The sequence below is a fragment of the Neofelis nebulosa genome, chromosome 17 (genome assembly GCF_028018385.1).
Source record: "Neofelis nebulosa isolate mNeoNeb1 chromosome 17, mNeoNeb1.pri, whole genome shotgun sequence".
Lineage (NCBI taxonomy): Eukaryota > Metazoa > Chordata > Mammalia > Carnivora > Felidae > Neofelis > Neofelis nebulosa.
The window spans coordinates 43,909,889-43,927,169 of record NC_080798.1 but is presented as its reverse complement, the minus strand read 5'-3'; the positions used below and the strand labels follow the sequence as shown (position 1 = coordinate 43,927,169).

Here is a 17,281-nt window from a genome sequence, read left to right as displayed (position 1 = left end):
CTTTTATTTTATTTTTAATGTTTATTTATTTTTGAGAGAGAGGAGACTGAGTAAGAGTGGGGGAGGGGCAGAGAGAGAGGGAGACAACGAATCTGAAGCAGGCTCCAGGCTCCAAGCTGCCAGCACAGAGCCAGACAATGAACCCTGACATCATGACCGGAGCTAAAGTCAGACACTTTGACTGAGCCACCCAGGTACCCCAAATTCTTTTAAAATAACTGTTCTAAAACTTACTCTAAAAGATAATGAGAATCTGTAATATGTTAAAACATTTAAAACAAAATTCAGAAAGTTAAGAACTGCAAGACTCTTCCAATCCTAGTGAATGAAAACGTACATTTTCACTATACAACTCCAATAAAAAACTATGGACTTTATTTTCCCGTATTTAGATTAAGTATTAAAAAGAAAAATAATCTGGGGCGCCTGGGTGGCGCAGTCGGTTAAGTGTCCGACTTCAGCCAGGTCACGATCTTGCGGTCCGTGAGTTCGAGCCCCGCGTCAGGCTCTGGGCTGATGGCTCGGAGCCTGGAGCCTGTTTCCGATTCTGTGTCTCCCTCTCTCTCTGCCCCTCCCCCGTTCATGCTCTGTCTCTCTCTGTCCCAAAAATAAATTAAAAACGTTGAAAAAAAAAAAAAAAGAAAAATAATCTGATTAAATACTACTTATAAACTATATTAAACTTATTAAAGATTAATTTCCTGGCAACAAGTAAACAATTTAGTTTCACTTCAGACTAAACAGCATCTCTTTCTCAATTGTGCTTATGCATTCTAAAGGCACTATAGAAATTTTTTACCCCACAAAACAAAAACACTGTGAATGTGTAAAACCCAAAAAAACCCCACTGGTAATGTGGAAGAACAGTGCTGCATAATTCTATAGTCCCTAACCATAAACTAAAAAAAAAAAAAAAATGAGACTACACACACACACACACACACACACACACACACACAGAGACATGTACCATACATCTACCAGACCAATTTAATAATAAAAGAACATTTAGTTTCTATTTTTGCACTCTCCATTTATAAATTCACCACATTTTTCTTTTTCCCCTTCTGGAAGACACATATTAAGACTAGGATATTAAAAAAACAACTGCATATTTGGGGAAAATTAGAAACTAAACACTCATGCTTAGGGAAAGGCTCAGAAAAGACCAGGAAAAAAAAAAGACCAGAGATCTTAAATTTACACCTCAGGCTGATCCTTGGTAAAGAAACAGCCTACAGCAATCAAAACAGCAGAAACAGGGGTGCCCGGGTGGCTCAGTTGGTTAAGAATCCGACTCTTGATCTCATCTCAGGTCATGATCTCACAGTTCGTAAGATCGAGCTTCGCGTCAGTCTCTGTGCTGACAGCACGGAGCCTGCTTGGGATTCTTTCTCCCTCTCTCTGCACCTCTCCTCCCTGTGAGCATGTGTACATTTTCTATCTCTCAAAATGAATAAACTTAAAAAAAAAACAGAAACAATAATAAAAAACAGCAATCCTTGTTGTAAGAGGGGGGGAATCTGATTTCCAGTTGTAAATTCATAACTTTATAACTTCAGGAACTAGAAAAAGGAGGACAAACTAAACCTAAAGCTAGCAGAGGGAAGAAAATAATAAAGATTAGAGCAGAGATACATGAAATAGAGAAGAGAAAAACACTAGAGAAAATCAATGAAACCATAAGTTGGTTATTTGAAAAGATCAACAAAGTTGACAAACCTTTCATTCACTAGATGGACTAAGGAAAAAGAGAGAAGACTCAAATTACTAAAATCAGAAACGAAAATAAGGACATTACTACCAACTCTACAGAAATAAAAAGGATTAAGAGTACTATAAATATTTGTATACCAACAAATTGGATAACCACACTGGACAAATTCCTAGAAACTCAAAACTTTCTAAGACTAAACTATGAAGAAATAGAAAATCTGGGGGTACCTGGGTGGCTCAGTCATTTAAGCATCTGAGTCTTGGTTTCGACTCAGGTCATGATCTCATGGTTTGTGGGATCAAGTTCTATGTCAGACTTTGCACTGACAGTGTGGAGCCCGCTTGGTATTCTCTCTGCCTTCCACCCCCAGTTCATGCACTCTCTCTCAAAATAAATAAATAAACTTAAAAAAAAAATAATAGACAATCTGAAAATTCCTATAACTAGTATGAACACTGAATCAGTAGTTAAAAATCACCTCAAGAAGGAAGTCCTGGACCCAGTGAATTCAACCAAACATTAAAGAACTAATACCAATCTTTCTCAATATTTTCAAATAAACTGAAGAGTACTGAACATTTCCTAACTCATCCCATGAGGTCAACAGTACCCTGATACTAAAGCCAAAGACACAACAAGAAAACTACAGACCAATATTCCTTATGAACACGGATGCAAAAGACCTCAACAAAATACTAGCAAACTGAATGAATCAGCATGTTAAAAGGGTTATATACAGTAACCAAGTGAGATTTATTCCTGGAATGCAAGAATAGTTCAACATATAAGCATCTATCAATATAATATACTACATTAATAGAATGAAAGGAGGAAATCACATGATTATCTCAATTGGTTCAGAAAAACTTCAGCAAAATCCAATACTCTTTCATGATAAAAACACTCAACAAACTATGGGGCGCCTGGGTGGCTCAGTCGGTTGAGTGTCCGACTTCAGCTCAGGTCACAATCTCACGGTCCGTGAGTTCAAGCCCCGCGTCGGGCTCTGGGCTGATGGCTCAGAGCCTGGAGCCTGCTTCCGATCCTGTGTCTCCCTCTGTCTCTGACCCTCCCCCATTCATGCTCTGTCTCTCTCTGTCTCAAAAAAAAAAAAAAAAAAAAAAAACCACTCAACAAACTAGAATAGAAGGAAATTAGCTCAATATAATAAAAGCCATATATGAAAAACCCACAGGGGCGCCTGGGTGGCTCAGTCAGTTGGGCGGCCGACTTTGGCTCAGGTCATGATCTCACGGTCTGTGAGTTTGAGCCCCGCGTCGGGCTCTGTGCTGACAGCTTGGAGCCTGGAGCCTGTTTCAGATTCTGTGTCTCCCTCTCTCTGACCCCCGCCCCCCTCCACCCCCGTTCATGCTCTGTCTCTCTCTGTCTCAAAAATAAATAAACGTTAAAAAAAATTTTTTTTTTAAAAGAAAAAGAAAAACCCACAACGAACATCATACTCAAAGGAGAAAGACTGAGAGCTTTTCCTAGAAGACCAGGAACAACCCAAGTATGACTGCTTTCACCAGTTCTAGTCAAAACAGTACTAGAAATTCTAGCCAGAGCAATTAGGCAAGAAAAAGAAATAAAAGGCACCCAAATTAGAAAGAAAGAAGTGAAGTTATCCTTGTTCTTAGATGATATGATCTTATATGAAGAAAACCCTAATGATTACACACACACACACACACACACACACACACACACACACACAGCTATTCACAGAATTCAACAGAGTATCAGGACACAAAGTCGACACACAAAAATCAGTTGGTATTTCTATACACAATCAGAACAATCTAGAAAAGAAATTATGAAAACAATTCCATTTACAATAGTAAGAATAAAACATTTTGGAATTAAGTTAACCAAGGAGCATGATCAACAACAACCAAACTATGGAAAGAGCCCAAATGTCCATGGATGGATAAAGAAGATGTGGTACACACACACGTACGCACACACACCCACCCACACACACACAGGAATATTACTCAGCAGTCAAAGAGAATGAAATCTTGCCCTTTACAAGGACGTGGATGGAGCTACAACATATTATGCTAAGTGAAATCAGAGAAAGACAAATACCGTATATTCCACTCACATGTGGAACTTAACAAACAAAACAGATGAATTTTGTTTGGGGAAGGGGAAGAGAAAGGGAAGGAGAAGGGAAAAAAGAGGGTAACAACTATAAGAAACCCTTAAAGATAGAGAAGAAAAACTGAGGGTTGATGGAGGCAGGTAGGTGGGGAATGGGCTAGATGGGTGATGGATATCAGGAGGGCACTTGTTATGATGAGCACTAAGGTGTTATATGTAAGTGATGAATCACTGAATTCTATTCCTGAAACCAATATTGCACTGTATATTAACTAACTAGAATTTAAATAAAAATTTGAAAAGAAAAAAAAAGCTTATCAAGGAGGTGAAAGACTTGTATAATGAAAACTATGAAACACTGCTGAAAAAAGTAAAGACATAAATAAATCGAAATGCATCTCCTGTTCTTGGAGTCAAGATTTATACTGTTAAGATGACAATACTACCTAAAGCAATCTGCAGACTTAATGCAATCCCTAAGTAAATCCCAATGACATTTTTTGCAGAGATAGAAAAACCTACCTTGAAACTCATATGGAACCTAAGGGACCTAAAGAGCCAAAACAATCTTCAAAAACAAAGAACAAAACTTGGGGCCTCACAATTCCAAGTTTCAAAACTTACTACAAACCCACAGTAATAAAAACACTGTGGTACTGACATAAAGCCAGACATATAGAGCCACAGAATAAAATTAAGAGCTTCGAAATAAACTCTTGCACATATAGTCAAACAATTTTTGACAATAGTGTCAAGACCATTCAATGAAGAAAGGAATAGTCTTCAACAAATGATGTGGGGACAACTGGATATCTACATGCATAAGTAGAATGCTGAACATCTAACTTGACATTTATCAAAAATTAACATGAATGGATAAAAGATCTAAATGTATGACTTAAACTACAAAATTCATAGAGGAAAACCTAGGGCAAAAGCTTCACAACACTGAATTTGACAATTCTTTCTAGGATATGAAGACAAAGTCAACAAAATAACATACAAATTGGACTTCATGAAAATCGGAATTTGGGGGCATTAAAAGACATTATCCAGGGGAACCTGGGTGGCTCAATCAGCTAAGCATTCAACTCTTGATTTTGGCTCAGGCTGTGATTTCATGCTCATGGAATCAAGCCCCAACTCAGGCTCCATGCTAAGCGTGGAGCCTGCTTACGATTCTCTCTCCCTCCCTCTCCTTCTGCCCCTCTCCACCGCTCTATCTCTAAAAAATCTTTTTAATAGTAAAAATCATAAGGGGCGCCTGGATGGCTCAGTTGGCTGAGTGTCCAGCTTCATGAGGATTTGATCTCATGGTTCGTGAGTTTGAGCCCCCTTCAGGGTCTGTGCTGACAGCTCAGAGCCTGGAGCCTGCTTCAGATTCTGTGTCTCCCTCTCTCTCCACCCCTACCCTGCTCATGCTCTGTCTCTCTTTCTCTGTCTCAAAAATAAACATTAAAAAAATTTTTTTAATAAAAATCATAAAAACTAGAAAGATTAAAAAAAAGACATTATCCATAGAGTAAAAAGAGAACCAAAAAAAGGGAGAAAATATCTGCAAATCATACATCTAATAATATAAATATATAAATTACGTAAATATAGAGGCCCCTGGGTGGCTCAGTCAGTTGAGCGTCTGACTTCAGCTCAGGTTATGATCTTGTGGTTCGTGGGTTCGAGTCCTGTGTCGAGCTCTGTGCTGACAGCTCAGAGCCTAGGGCCTGCTTCGGATTTTGTGTCTCCCTCCCTCTCTGCTCCTCCACAACCCCCCCACCAAACCCTGTCTCTCTCTCTCTCTCTCAAAAATAAACATTTAAAAATTTTAATTACGTAAGTATAAACTACATATATATCTGTGTATGTGTGTGTGTGTGTCACACACACACAAACATGTGTTTTTATACACATATACATACACAGAGGAAGAGAAAAAGAGAGAACTCCTAAAACTCAACAACAGAAAAACACACCACCTATTTCAAAAAACGGGCAAAAATTTGAAAAGACATTTTCCCAAAGAAGTTATACAAATGGTCAATAAATCTAAAAAATGCTCAAACTCAATGACCAGAAGGAAAATGCAAATCACAACAATGAGACACCATTTCACACTCACTAGGATGGCTGCTATCAAAAAAACAGAAAACAAGCATTGGCAAGGACGTAGAAAAACTGGGACCCTTGTACACTGTTGGTGGGAATGGTGGTTAAAAATTAAAAGTAGAGGGGCACCTTGGTGGCTCAGGTGGGCATCCCACTCTTGATTTCAGTTCAGGTCATGATCCCAGGGTTGTGGGATAGAGCCCTGCATCAGGCTCCATGCTGAGTGTGGACCCTACTTAAGATTCTTTCTCTCCCTCCCTCTGCTCCCTCGCCTACTAATGCTCACTCTCTCAAAAAAAAATTTTTTTAATAAAAAATAAATAAAAAATTAAAAGTAGAATTACCATATGATCCAGCAATTCTACTTCTGGGTATACACTGAAAAGAAATGAATGCAGGGTCTCAAAAAGATATTTGCATATCCATGTTCATAGCAATGTTATTCACAACAACTGAAATGTGGAAGCAACTCATATGTCTATTGGTGGATGAATGGACAAGCAAAATGTGTATACAATGAAATATTATGTAGCCTTAAAGAGGAAAGAAATTCTGTTATATGTTACAACATGGATGAACCCTGAGGCTATTACTAAGTGAAACAAGCCAGTCACAGAAGACAAATACTGTATGATTCTACTGATATAAAGTACTTAGAGTAGTCAACATCATCATAGAGACAAAAGAAGAATGGTGGTTTCTGGGAGCTAAGGGGACAAAAAAGAGGGGTATAGAGTTTCAGTTTTATACGATGAAAAGAGCTATGGAAATGGATGGTGGTCAAAGTTATACAACATTATGAATGTATTTGATACTACTAAACCATACATGTAAAAATAATTAACATGATAAATTTTATGTTAAGTGTATTTCACAATAAAAGTTTTAGGGAAAAAAGGTATAAAAATTATAAAGAGGTAAAATGGTTATTATTCAAAGATGACCCAACTATTTAGAAAACCCAAAAGAAGCTAAAATAAACCGTTAGGTCAAGAAATATAAAGTCAGGGGCGCCTGGGTGGCGCAGTCGGTTAAGCGTCCGACTTCAGCCAGGTCACGATCTCGCGGTCCGTGAGTTCGAGCCCCGCGTCAGGCTCTGGGCTGATGGCTTGGAGCCTGGAGCCTGTTTCCAATTCTGTGTCTCCCTCTCTCTCTGCCCCTCCCCCGTTCATGCTCTGTCTCTCTCTGTCCCAAAAATAAATAAAAAACGTTGAAAAAAAAAAAAAAGAAATATAAAGTCAATATTTAAGAAAATCAATTATATTTCTATATTCTAGAAACAAAAAAGTAAATAAAATAAAAAATACAATAATAGCATTAAAAACACTGAAACTGGAAATAACAAAAGATGTGAAAGATTTCTACCTTGAAAACTATAAAACACTGCAGAGAGGAATTAAATAATACCTAAATAAGTGAAGGGATAAACTATATCCATGGACTGGAAGCATCAATACTATTAAGAGGTCAGTTCTTTCCAAACTGACCTATACTTTCAAGGTAATCCTAACCAAAATCCCCATGGGTTTTCTTTTTTTTTTTTTTTTAAGGGGGGATGGAGGGTGACAAGCTGACTCTAAAATTCATACAAAAATGCAAAGGACCTAGAATAGTCAGAAGAATCTTAAAAGAAGACTCACACTACCAAATCATAAGATTTATTGTAAAGCCATTGTAATTAAGGCATTGTAATGATGGTACTAACATAGACCAAATAGTCCAGTGGCATGGAATGAAGAGTTAAGAAAGAGTGCCACAGTATATAGTCACCTGATTTATGACAAAGGCACCAATGCAGCACAAGAGAAAAATGATGGGCTTTCAATTATGGTACTGAGTCAACTTTTATCGATAAAAAAAGGGGGGCTTAATCCTTACCTCTTTAGTCCATACACAAAAAATAATTTGAGAAAGACCATAGACCTAAATATAAAAGGTAAAGCAATAAAGCTTCCAGAATAAAACACAAGAGACTGACTGCCTTCATAACCTTGGTATGTAAGCAAAGGTTCTTAAACAGGATATAAAAGCACTATTCAGGAAAAAGAATACTAATAATTTGGACTTCATTAAAATTAAAAACTTCCATTCATCAAAACACACATCAATGGGCACCTGGGTGGCTCAGTGAGCTAAGCGTCCAACTCTTGATTTCAGCTCAGGTCATGATATCAAAGTGGTGAGACAGAGCCTCACCCTGGGCATGGAGCCTGCTTAAAAGTCTCTTTCTCCCTCTCCCTCTATCTCTCCCTCTATCTCTCCCCTGCTTAAGCTCTCTCTCAAAACAAACAACAAAAAAGTAAAACAAAACAGTGAAAAAGCAAGCAAAAGACAATGAGAAGAAATTATATTTGCAATGCATATACCTGACAAAAAACTTACATTCAAAACACTAAAAAAAAAAAAAAAAAAAAAAAAAACAACCTACAAATCAAAAAGAAAAAGACAATTTAAAAACTGGTCAAGAAATGTGAACCGACATTTCACAGAAGAGGACAGCCAAATGTCTGAAAACAAATGTGAAAAGATGTTCAACATCACTGGTCATCAGGAAACCACAAATTAAAACCAGTGTGATTCTTCTACAACCCCACTGAAATAGTTAAAAAATACCAGCAACCAAGTGTTGGTACCAGTGAAGATGTGGAGTAACTGAAACCTCCATATTATGACTGGTCAGAAGTAAAAACTGGTATGGGTACTTTGCAATACCAGCAATTCCACTCAACGGACATATTACCAAAACAAGTGAATGCCCTGTCTATCAAAAGATAGGTGTAGTACACCTGAAACTAATGTAACACCATATGTTAACTACAGTGGAATTAAAATAAAAAATAAAAGAGATGTGTTAAAAAAGAGAAAAAAGAACATAGGTGTATTCAAAATAGTCCAGCAGCTTTATTCAAAATAGTCCAAAACTGGACACAAACCAAGTGTCTATGAATAGGAGGACAGATGAAGAAATTATAGCAAATTAATACAATATTGTACTGCACAGCAAAGAAAAAGAAAAACTACCCGCCGCAAATGGATGAACCTCACAGTCATAATGTTGAATAAAAGAAGCCAGACAGAAAATAGGATATTCTATATGATCCCATTTATATGAAATTCAAGAATGAAGAGACAAATCTATGATGAGAAGAAGTTCAGAAGCATGATTAACTTTGGTTGAGGGACACAAACTGGGAAGGGCACAAGGGAGTCTTCAGGGTGCTTAAAATACTCTGTATCTTAACCTTTGTGGTAGTTATATGGGTATGTGTATATTAAAAATTCACTGAGCTGTACATGTTAAGACTTGTGTACTTTAATGATGTGTTCTTAGCAACAAAATGTTTAAAAGAAAATAAGCCACTACTCAGAGAGCAAAATCAAGGCTTTTTTTTTTTTTTGTCTTGAGAACCAAGCATGCCACTCTTACGTGTGATGCTCAGACCAGTCTGGAATAGCAAATGATGCCGTCCTTTCCCGAGCATTACAAAATTCTCAGAATAGCAGAGAAATCTACAAATAGTCCTCTTAGTTGCTGAAAAAGGGCCACCTCTGTTAATGGAAAAAATGAAGTCTCAGAAGTGGACATACAGAAATGAAGAGTGTCCCTACAAAGCACACAACCCTGCAAGTGTGGTAGAGTATATAGAGTCAGGCATCAGTTTCATTTCCAATTTGAGATGACCTGTTCTCATCATGTAATGCTTATTTGTCTCTGATTATGAGGAAAATGATTTCTCTGATTATCTGATTTTGCATAAAGACAATGGAATGAAGTAGTATCACAATCTTCTTTACTCAATAGCTAACAAAATAACCAAAATGTATGTGTGTGTGGTGGTGGTGGCAGTACGAGGAATGTGAAACAGAGGATTAAGATTTATATGGCACAACTACTAACTAATCCATACCTCATCCACCAGGAAAAGCAACAGCAGTAAATAAAATTAGTAAGTATAAACTAACTAACTAACTAACTAACTAACTAACTAAATAAATAAATAAATAAATTGGGGCACCTAGGTGGCTCAATCAGTTAAGCATCCAACTCCAGGTTTCTGCTCAGGTCATGATCTCATGGTATTGAGACTGAGCCCCAAGTTGGGGTCCGCACTGGGGTGGAGCCTGCTTGGGATTCTCACTCCCTCTGTCTTTCTCTGCCCCTCCCCCAACTCGTGGGCACATACTCTCTCACTCTCTCCCTAAATATAAATTTTAAAAAATAATAAAAATAATTACATTAATGGTATAAAAGTAATAAAATGAGAAAACAAAATAGAAAACACTAACTCATGCTAATTTACAGCAAAGTAAATCAAAGTTCTAAGTAGGTAGCTCTGAAAAAAGTTAAGGAAAAACTTTCCCTCAAGAATAAAAGATACTACATTATGCTCCAGGGCTTCTGGCAGGGCAGAAAAGGTCAGGAGTGCTGACCATCTTCCAGGACTCTGTGCTGTATTAGGGGAATAAGCACAGCTCATGAAAATATGATACACACTAGAGTTCTGGGAGTGGGCCATAATACATGATATTGTTCACTCTCTTGAGCCAAACCCAACAAGGCCTACCCTAAAGTAACTCTGTACCTCTTTACCCCAATCTCCTCAGGCTACAGACCAAAGCTCTCAAACAAAATGGAGGAGATAAGGCATGACAATTAGGCAATCATAGTATACAGTTTTTGTTCTTGTTTTTATTTAATGAAAAATGGAACAAATTATATAAGACATTTGACTAATGAAATAAAAATGAAAACAAAACCTCCCCCTCAAAAAAACATACACACAAAGACAAAACCCAGAAATTGATTACCAGTGAATGTTCCACACTAAAAAATCTAAGAATATAAATTCAGTAGGGGTTCAGTCCATTGAGTGTCTGACTTCAGCTCAGGTCACGATCTCATGATTTGTGAGTTCAAGCTCTCATCGGGCTAGCTGCTGTCAGCACAGAGCCTGCTTCGGATGCTCTGTCCCCCACCTCTCTCTGCTCCTCCCCTGCTCACACTCTCTCTCACACTCTCTCTCAAAAATAAACATTAAAAAATATATATATAAAGTATTTTTTATAAATATATTTATATAAATATAAAGAAATTCAATAAATCATGAGATAAAATATAATGATAAAATATCAAATGAGTGGAAAATGGACCTAAAGAATCAAATTAAAGTTCAAGACACAACTGCAGATCTAAAAGCTAATTTAGAGAAGCGCCTGGGTGGCTCAGTCGGTTGAGCATCCAACTTCAGCTTAGGTCATGATCTCACGGTTTGTGGGTTCAAGCTGCACATCAGGCTCTGCGCTTACCGCTCAGAGCCTGGAGTCTGTTTCAGATTCTGTGTCTCCCTCTTTGTCTGCCCCTCCCCTGCTCACACTTTGTCTCTCTCTGTCTCTCTCAAAAATAAACGTAAAAAAAATTAGAAGCTAAATTAGAAACAGCAAGTGACGAATAGATCAAAAACATCAGAGCAGAGCTTTAAACACACACACACACACACACACACACACACACACACACACACACACACACAAAGTAGTAAGACATTAAAATAACCAGAGGAAAAAACACAAAGACATGGGGGATAAACAAAGACAGTTGACATTTGACTAGTAATTGGAGTCCCTGAAGTAAAGGACAAAACAAATGGACAGGAAAGGTATACAGATACATAATACAGATTTTCTTGTACAAAGGAAGAAATAATCTCAGATTGAAAGGGAGTATCATAGGTACTTGGAAAGACTGATAAAGAACCATCAACATCCAGACATACTCTGGTTAAGTCAGTAATTTCAAGTGTAATGATATAATTCTTCAGGTAAGAAGTTATAAAAAAAAAAAAAAAAAAAAGTCACTCACAAGGACAATATAAAGCAACGATGATGATACCAGAAGTGCCAGTCTCCCCCTAAGAAGAGAACCAGTTTGGTTTTTAAAAAAAAATTTTTTTTTTAACATTTATTTATTTTTGAGACAGAGAGAGACAGAGCATGAACGGGAGAGGGGCAGAGAGAGAGGGAGACACAGAATCGGAAGCAGGCTCCAGGCTCTGAGCCGTCAGCCCAGAGCCCGACGCGGGGCTCGAACTCACGGACCGCAAGATTGTGACCTGAGCTGAAGTCGGACGCTTAACTGACTGAGCCACCCAGGTACCCCCAGTTTAGTTTTTTAAGTAATCTCTACACCCCAATTTGGGGCTTGAATTTACGACCCTGAGACAGAGTTGCACACTCCATGGAGCCAGCAGGAGCCCCAAAAGAGAACCAGTTTTTATTTTTTATCTTTTTAATTCTTCTTTTAAATGTTTATTTACTTATTTTGAGAGAGAGAGAGAGAGAGAGAGAGCAAGCGAGCAACCATACAAGCAGGGGAGGGGCAGAGAGAGTGAGAGAGGGAAAATTCCAAGCAGACTCCACACTGTCAGCACAGAGCCTGACACAGGGCTACATCTGATGAACCATGAGATCATGACCTGAGCCGAAATCAAGATTGGCTTCTTAACCAACTGAGTCACCCAGGCACCTCAGAGAACCAGTTTGTAATTAAAGGAATACTGTGGCAACAAACCACTTGGACTCTCAAAAAATTTTTGTTCACTTAAGGACTTGTAAATAATTTCTTTCCTGGTAAGAAAACTCAAAGATACAGTAAATGAAGCAATCTTCTTCCTTAATAAAACTGAAATAAGCTCTCATGTAAGAGCAAAATGTGACTCTAAGAACAAACGGCAGGGCACGCCTAGGTGGCTCAGTCAGTTGAGCATCTGACTTCGCTCAGGTCATGATCTCGTGGTTCATGGGTTCGAGCCCTGCATCAGGTTCTGCCCTGACAGCTCAGTACCTGGAGCCTGCTTCGGATTCTGCGTCTCCCTCTCTCTCTATCCCACACCCACTCATGCATGCTTTCACTCTCTCTCAAAAATAAACATTAAAATAAATTTTAAAAATTAAAAAAAAAAAAAACAAATGAGAGAATTCTTATGACAATTGACATAAAATAGTACATAAATTTAAGGTATATAAATAACTTGATTTTTATGTTGTGAACTGATTACTATGATAAATTTAGCTAACATCCATCGCCTCATATACTTACCAAAAACTGACAGAGATAGAGAAACAAAAAGGTTGTTTTCCTTGTGATGAGAACTTTCAGGATCTACTCTTAGCAATTTTCAAATATACTATATAGCAGTGTTAACTGTAATCATTATGTTGTACACTACATCCTCAGTACTTATTTATAACTGGAAGTTTGTACCTTCTGACCACCTTGATCCAGTTCCCTCACTGGTAACCACAAACCTGATCTCTTTCTGTAACTGCTATTTCTTGCTACAAGTCGTTTAAAAACCCACCTAAAATGTAAAGCTTTGTCAAGAACCATTAAATATTGTTTAGATAATAATGATAAATCATAAATCATGGCTGATACAGGAAATGATAGTTCATAACCTGTATTGTTCAAATTCACTTCAGATAAAACTAATTCATCCACAATACACAATGCTGTTAAGACAAGTCCTGAGAGAGAAAATAGGTGACTCAAGATTATTATATACAGGCCATTCTGATGTTTGAGTATTTAAGCCAACAAACATTCTCAAACATGAAAGAACCCAACAAATACAGAATCCAAAGCCCTCCTTAAACAAAACACTTAACAATAAAACATGTAAAAATCAGTAGTAATCACTGAATTCAACTAGACATAGGACTAAAGCTAAACAATGGAGTGTGGAAGGGTACAAGGGTGGGAAGATGGCTGTAGATCTGCAAGGGAAAATAACAGAAGCAACAAAATTCAGGAGGTAGAACCTGGGTACAGCAGGAGAAGTTTAAGACAATCATCTCATTTTTCAAAGCAGGGAGTCAAAATTCAAACCATCTAAAACAGTGATTCAGTTTCTCAATAATTTAGTATCTTTAACCTTAGATCTTCTTAGGATCTCTGAGCGGGAAGAACAATATCTAAGATTCAGTAGTTCTTACTTTTTACTTCTGTTTCATTTTATAAATATTTCATTCAAATATTAAAATTAACATTCAACTATTACGATTCAAAATTTACCTATTAAGTATATTTCACATGCTCAACTATTACATATTTTTATGATTTCATGTTAGTTTTTCCTAATAAATTCAAATAAAAATAAATTAAACATTTTCATCACAAAGATGTTCAGTATAATGCTATCCATAAAAAAATTCAATCTATTTTCTAGCCATCCATTCAGACTTACACTAAATATACACAGAGAATTATCTGGAATGTTAATCAAATATTAACAATTGCTTATTTCTGAGGGGTTTGTATTTGGGGTAATTTATTGCTTTATTTTTTTTATTTTTTTTTTTAAAATTTTTTTTTTCAACGTTTATTTATTTATTTTTGGGACAGAGAGAGACAGAGCATGAACGGGGGAGGGACAGAGAGAGAGGGAGACACAGAATCGGAAACAGGCTCCAGGCTCCGAGCCATCAGCCCAGAGCCTGACGCGGGGCTCGAACTCACAGACCGCGAGATCGTGACCTGGCTGAAGTCGGCCGCTTAACCGACTGCGCCACCCAGGCGCCCCTATTGCTTTATTTTTGGTATTACTTGGATTTGGATTAAAAAAATTTTTTTTAATGTTTATTTATTTCTGAGAGAGAAAGACAGAGCATGAGCTGGGGAAGGGCAGAGAGAGAGGGAGACACAGAATCTGAAGCAGGCTCCAGGCTTTGAGCTGTCAGCACAGAGCCTGACGTGGGGCTTGAACCCACGAACTGAGAGATCATGACCTGACCTGAAGTCGGAAGCTCAACCGACTGAGCCACCCAGACGCCCCAGTATTACTTCGATTTTAAACGAGCATGTATTATGTTTATAATACAGTTGTTTTTTGTTATTTGGGGTTTTTTAATAAGAAAAACAACTGTTTGACCACTACAATCTTTCCTCTCAGCTGGAGAGTCAGTCCACAAGCAAAAGAGTATGTTTCAACTTAGCAAAAAAAATAACCTCAATGCAGAAGTGCCATATGAACAAAAACATAAAACCTCAACAGAAGTTTTAAGCTTTGAATTTTCTTTTTGTGCTCAGCAGTACCTGAATGAACAGACTTTATCATTAAAAAATGTATGATATCTCCAAAATAAGTCCCAACTCATACCTTGACAACAGGATGTCCCCCAGTAGATGCTTTTACTGCTCCTCGGCTACCTTCAGTTTCATAATGGGCTCGATGATGAGTTTTAGGTTGCACTTCTATTTTCAGTTCACATTGTCCAAAATGAGTTGGTAAAGGCCAGTCTAGTGGAGGTAATGAAGATGTGCTATAAACGAAACACACAAAAAATGCATTTCACCATGCTATTACTGCCAAGCAAGGATTTAAATCCCTTCTTTGCCAGCAACCAACATTTTTTTCCTCCTGTGATCTCTGAAGCAGAGTATTCCAAAATAAAATTTTACTTAATAAGTTATAACACTGGATATGATGGGTACTTACGAAATAATTCTTTAACTCAATTTCATTTACATTTTGGTTTCCTGTATTTTTTAAAAAGGACAAATTCTAACATTTTGCAAAACTAAATGATTTTCAACTATGTGTACCTAATTATAAAAAAACAACCAAAAGAATAATTTAATTTTTAAGCAAAAATGTCCATTTCTGTGTATGTGCTATCAGTGTCTAAGGATCCAAATACTCCTGTATCTCAGTATATATGTCTCCATCCCTGGTGTGTAGCTATAGAAGTTAGTCTATTATACCTGTTGCTTACCCACTTCCTTCTTATTCTTGTTTCTCTGAAATACTGTACACCGCTTATAGGCAGCAGTATACTGCAATTTGAGGTATAATTTAATTTCACTACACATTTGGCTGAAAAACTATAAGGTCTATCATTGCAGATTCTAAATGTCAATTTTAGAGAAAACATCAATTGATCAATAAGATAATTTAAACAGCTTAAAGGGATATAGGTTCATTTAGATATTTATGTATACATATTTTTTAAATGTTTATTTATTTTTGGAGAGGGGGGGAGGGCAGAAAGAGGGAGACACAGAATCTAAAGCAGGCTCCAGGCTCCAAGCTGGCAGCACAGAGCCAGATGCAGGGCTTGAACTCACGAGCTATGAGATCATGATATGAGCCAAAGTCAGATGCCTAACTGACTGAGCCACCCAACCACCCCTCATTTAGATATATTAACAATGAAAATACGGGATTTAAAAAAGAAACAACTTATATGTCTGTAGGTCAAATGCTAAAGGACCCAACCTACAATAATTTATATTAAAAACATCTTTTGGGGCACCTGGGTAGCTCATTTGCTTGAGTGTCCAACTTTGGCTCAGGTCATGATCTCCTTCAGGAATTCGAGCCCTACATTGGGTTCACTGCTGTCAGCCTGTCAGCGCAAAGCCTGCTTCAGATCCTATGTCCCCCTCTCTCTGCCTCTCCCCTGCTTGCGCTCTCCCAAAAAATAAATATTAAAAAAAAAAAAATCTTCTTAGTGACTGGTGAAATTGGACTTTTAAGGTCTCTTCCACCAATGAAATGCTACCATTCCCACATTGCTTCATTCATTCACTGCTAGCATTCCTAAATTGCTTCTCTCAATGTCCTCAGCCTAGCTTTATTATGAAGCTCAAAGGTATTAATTTTTATTAGTCTGAAACAACTCAACTTCAACTCTCAGCTAGTTTCTACACTTGTTCTGCAGACTTAAGCAAACCCCTACAAAGATTAAGATACTTTTCAAAAGCAGAATGATAGGCTCAAAGATATCTTCAATACCATAATTCCACATATTTTTCTAAAGATCTGGATCCAGAAATAAACACTCATACCACTGAAAAAGCATTTTAAAAAAAGTTGTCTCTTCTAAACAATTATATAGACTAGACTGATTCTATAAAACAGGATTATGACAACTGAGAAGTCATTTGGAATGAGTCATGCTGTTCTTACTCCAGTTATCTAGAATTCCTTACTTGCTCTTACACTCTTACTTACTTACTTTTAAGCTGTTCTCTACTCCAGCTCCTAGCTAGACTCAAAATTCAAATATATATTCATATATATACAATTATTAATATATAATATATGCATGTACATATAAATATAATATGTATTATATACATTATAAAGCTAATGTAGACATAAAAATTTTATTAAAAACATGTGCAAGTTAGATTGTTATTTGTAATTATTTTAGACTGGGGTAAGGCTTTCAAATATAACACAAAATCCAAAACCCACGCAGAAGACAAATTTAAATACATAAAATGTTAAAATTTCTCTACAATAAAAAAGTCAAACTTATAAAATCAAAAGATAAAAAATAAATTATGAAAAGAAC

At 37.1% G+C, this 17,281-nt stretch overlaps 1 protein-coding gene across 6 annotated transcripts in view; it reads right to left on the bottom strand.

Annotated features, from left to right (window-relative positions):
* NFATC3 (nuclear factor of activated T cells 3) overlaps positions 1–17,281 on the bottom strand; it is a 140,202-nt gene that overhangs the window by 79,535 nt on the left and 43,386 nt on the right. For all 6 annotated transcript variants that reach the window (XM_058706185.1, XM_058706182.1, XM_058706183.1 and 3 more), the window contains one exon: positions 15,079–15,241. In XM_058706185.1, coding sequence (XP_058562168.1) covers positions 15,079–15,241 — 163 coding nt within the window. The remainder of the gene's footprint in view (positions 1–15,078; positions 15,242–17,281) is intronic.